The sequence below is a fragment of the Suricata suricatta genome, unplaced genomic scaffold, assembly GCF_006229205.1.
Source record: "Suricata suricatta isolate VVHF042 unplaced genomic scaffold, meerkat_22Aug2017_6uvM2_HiC HiC_scaffold_839, whole genome shotgun sequence".
NCBI lineage: Eukaryota > Metazoa > Chordata > Mammalia > Carnivora > Herpestidae > Suricata > Suricata suricatta.
The window spans coordinates 1-2,316 of NW_021915766.1; the positions used below are offsets into that span (position 1 = coordinate 1).

General features: G+C 61.9%; 1 protein-coding gene across 1 annotated transcript; it reads right to left on the bottom strand.

The window, feature by feature from the left end:
* Positions 1–14: 14 nt before the first annotated feature.
* Positions 15–2,306, bottom strand: LOC115285329. Its single transcript, XM_029931610.1, has 2 exons — positions 1,341–2,306; positions 15–1,309 (listed from the first exon to the last, which is right to left on the bottom strand). Exons 1-2 carry the CDS (start codon positions 2,125–2,127, stop codon positions 1,029–1,031), a joined length of 1,068 nt encoding a protein of 355 aa, XP_029787470.1. The 5' UTR covers positions 2,128–2,306; the 3' UTR covers positions 15–1,028.
* Between the last annotated feature and the right edge of the window lie 10 nt (positions 2,307–2,316).

The following is a 2,316-nucleotide window of genomic DNA, read 5'->3' on the forward strand; positions in this document are numbered from 1 at the left end:
GTTCCTGCATCGCTGCTTGGGACCCAGGCAGTGGCCAGGACAGACTCCCAGGGGATCTCAAGGAGGGAGCTGCTGCAGGGGAGGGGCTGGCTCCTCCTAGGCTCCCAGAGCAGCCAGCTGCGCCCTGGCCTCCACAGGACCAGGGAGCTACCTGGGTGCCACCACCAGGGACCCTAACAGCTGCCCCCCCGGGGCAGCCTGGCCTGTCTCCGTCATCAGCTGGGCACCTGTGTCTTCACTCCCTGCCCTCCTTTCTGAGATCCTAGGCCTCTGGGCTCCAGGGAATCTGCCCTCCAGCCCCCTGACTGGGTGGCGAGATCGCCCCGTCATCACCCGCCCTGGTCAGGGGCATCTTCCACGGACCTGAGCAGACCAGGTGCCCGCAGGCTGCGTCCCAGGTGCTGGCCTCGCCTGGCCTCGCTCACATTGTTTGGTCGTTGGCCTTACCTACCTGTCAGGCCTGACCCGGCCCGGCCTCGCTCTGACCCCGTTGTTCCTTCCTTGGGAGGCAGCACTGCATCCCCACTGGTGAGCCTACCAGCCTGCAGGAGAGCCAGCCCGCCAGCGGAAGTCCCAGGGGCAGGGGAAGGAGCTCAGGAGCAGACTCTGCTCGGCCTCAGACTTGCTGTGTGACTCAGAGAGGTTGCTTCAGTTCTCTGAGCCCCCTCTTTCTTGTCTATAAAATGCACCAGTACTCCCTGTGCTCACGAGGCCTTCCAGAATTGTGGTGAGGGCCCCGTGCGGGGCTCAGAATCTTGGGAAGGATGCAGGCTTGTGCCGTGAGGGGAAAGTGCCTGGACCCGGCCTCGTGAGGGCCAGAGGGGATGGCTGGGGGTGTGTAGCGTCCTGCTCTATTCTGTAAAAAAAAAAAAAAAAAGTGTTTCTTCTTTACAAAGGTGGTCAATACTCAAACAGTGTAAAAGCGTTAAGCAGGGAGTTCAGATCCCTGCCCCTCCAATCCCACCGCCATCAGTACTATTAGGACCGGCTTCCAGAGCTCTGTCCTGACACACGGGAAAAGCTTTGCCTCAATGCAAACAGCACGTACATAGTGAACTGAGACTTTGCAAAAGAACCAGGAAGAAAGGGGAAGGGAGGGCCCAGCTTTCCTGGCATGAGGGGGCCTGTGATGTGAGGAGGCCGGGAGTGTGGCTCGGCCAGACCCCGGGAGGGCTCCCTGCGGCAGGATGGCTCATGCAGGGGCAGGGCTCGAGGTCCTGTGTGCCACAGCAGGTTTGGATTCCCCGTGCCAGCGGCGGGGAGCCCTTCGAAGAGTTTGGAGCACGGACTGGCAGCGTTCTGCTCTGGGGGTTAGAAGAGGCCGGCTTGGCCACACTGGGACACAGGGGCTGCTGCAGTAATTAGCCCAGGCAGCTGTGGAGGCCTGGCCTGCGTCGGCCAGAGTGGAGGCCGAGGACCGGACTGGTTGAGAAGGAAGGGTAGGTCTTGAATGTGAGCGAGGGCCGGGACAAGTTCCCCTTCACTGGCGGCAGCCCTCTGGCTGGGCCCTGAGAGAAGGGGGGGCCTCTGACAGGCCAGAGAAGCCCCCGGGCTCCTTCCTCGCTCTTGGGATGCAGCCATCACAGCAAGGCCCTGGAGGGGTGGGGAGGGGAGGGACCTGAGTTCAGAGGAGTTCCCCAGCCTGTGCCTGGACCCCAGACGTGCCAGCCTCGCCAGTGCCCTTTCCCACCCCATCACTGGTTGCAGGAGTGAAGCGGCAACCTTGCCTCTGTCTTCCAGTGTCTTCCAGAAAGTCCTATGCATCTCTCTGGCCCCTTCCCAGGCAGTATCCTCACAGCAGAAGAGGACAGAGAGGGGTCTCCTGATTGCGGAGTGGAGAACAGGCCTGGAGTGGCCTGGGGTGTGGATTTCTCTCCTGGCCAGGATGAAAAATGGCATCTCACCACTGGGCCAGCGCTCTGTCCCCCCTGGCTGGGACGGAGTGTTGTGGAGAAACGAGCTGCATGCCTCACTGAGAGTAGGACAGGCCCAGGGGCTGGTGGCTTGCAAGGAAGGCCTTGGGCCAGGCTGGTCCCCGGAGCTTCCATGACTGTGGACGGAGGGCAGATGACAGATGACTCTCCGTCCATCAGCCCCACCCTTCCGGCAATCCCCCGCCCCCTGCATTTTCCTGGTGATAAATGGCAGCTGTACCCAGAGAGCTGGAAGTTTCACTGGAGACACCAGCGCAGTGGACTGAGCAGGCAGTCGGCCGTGTCCTCAGCCCTGTGGCACAGCATGTGCCTGGCTGCTTGGTGGGACTTGTCCTCTCGGCCCTGGATTGGGTTCCCCCAGACCACAGCTGAGGCCATCATG

Bases quoted from the DNA above. Each gene is read 5' to 3' on its own strand.
- LOC115285329 (XM_029931610.1), bottom strand. From the start codon at position 2,127: ATGCAGGGGGCGGGGGATTGCCGGAAGGGTGGGGCTGATGGACGGAGA. The intron at 1,310-1,340 runs CCCAGTGTGGCC...CCTCTTCTAACC, and splicing joins TACTGCAGCAGCCCCTGTGT to CCCAGAGCAGAACGCTGCCA.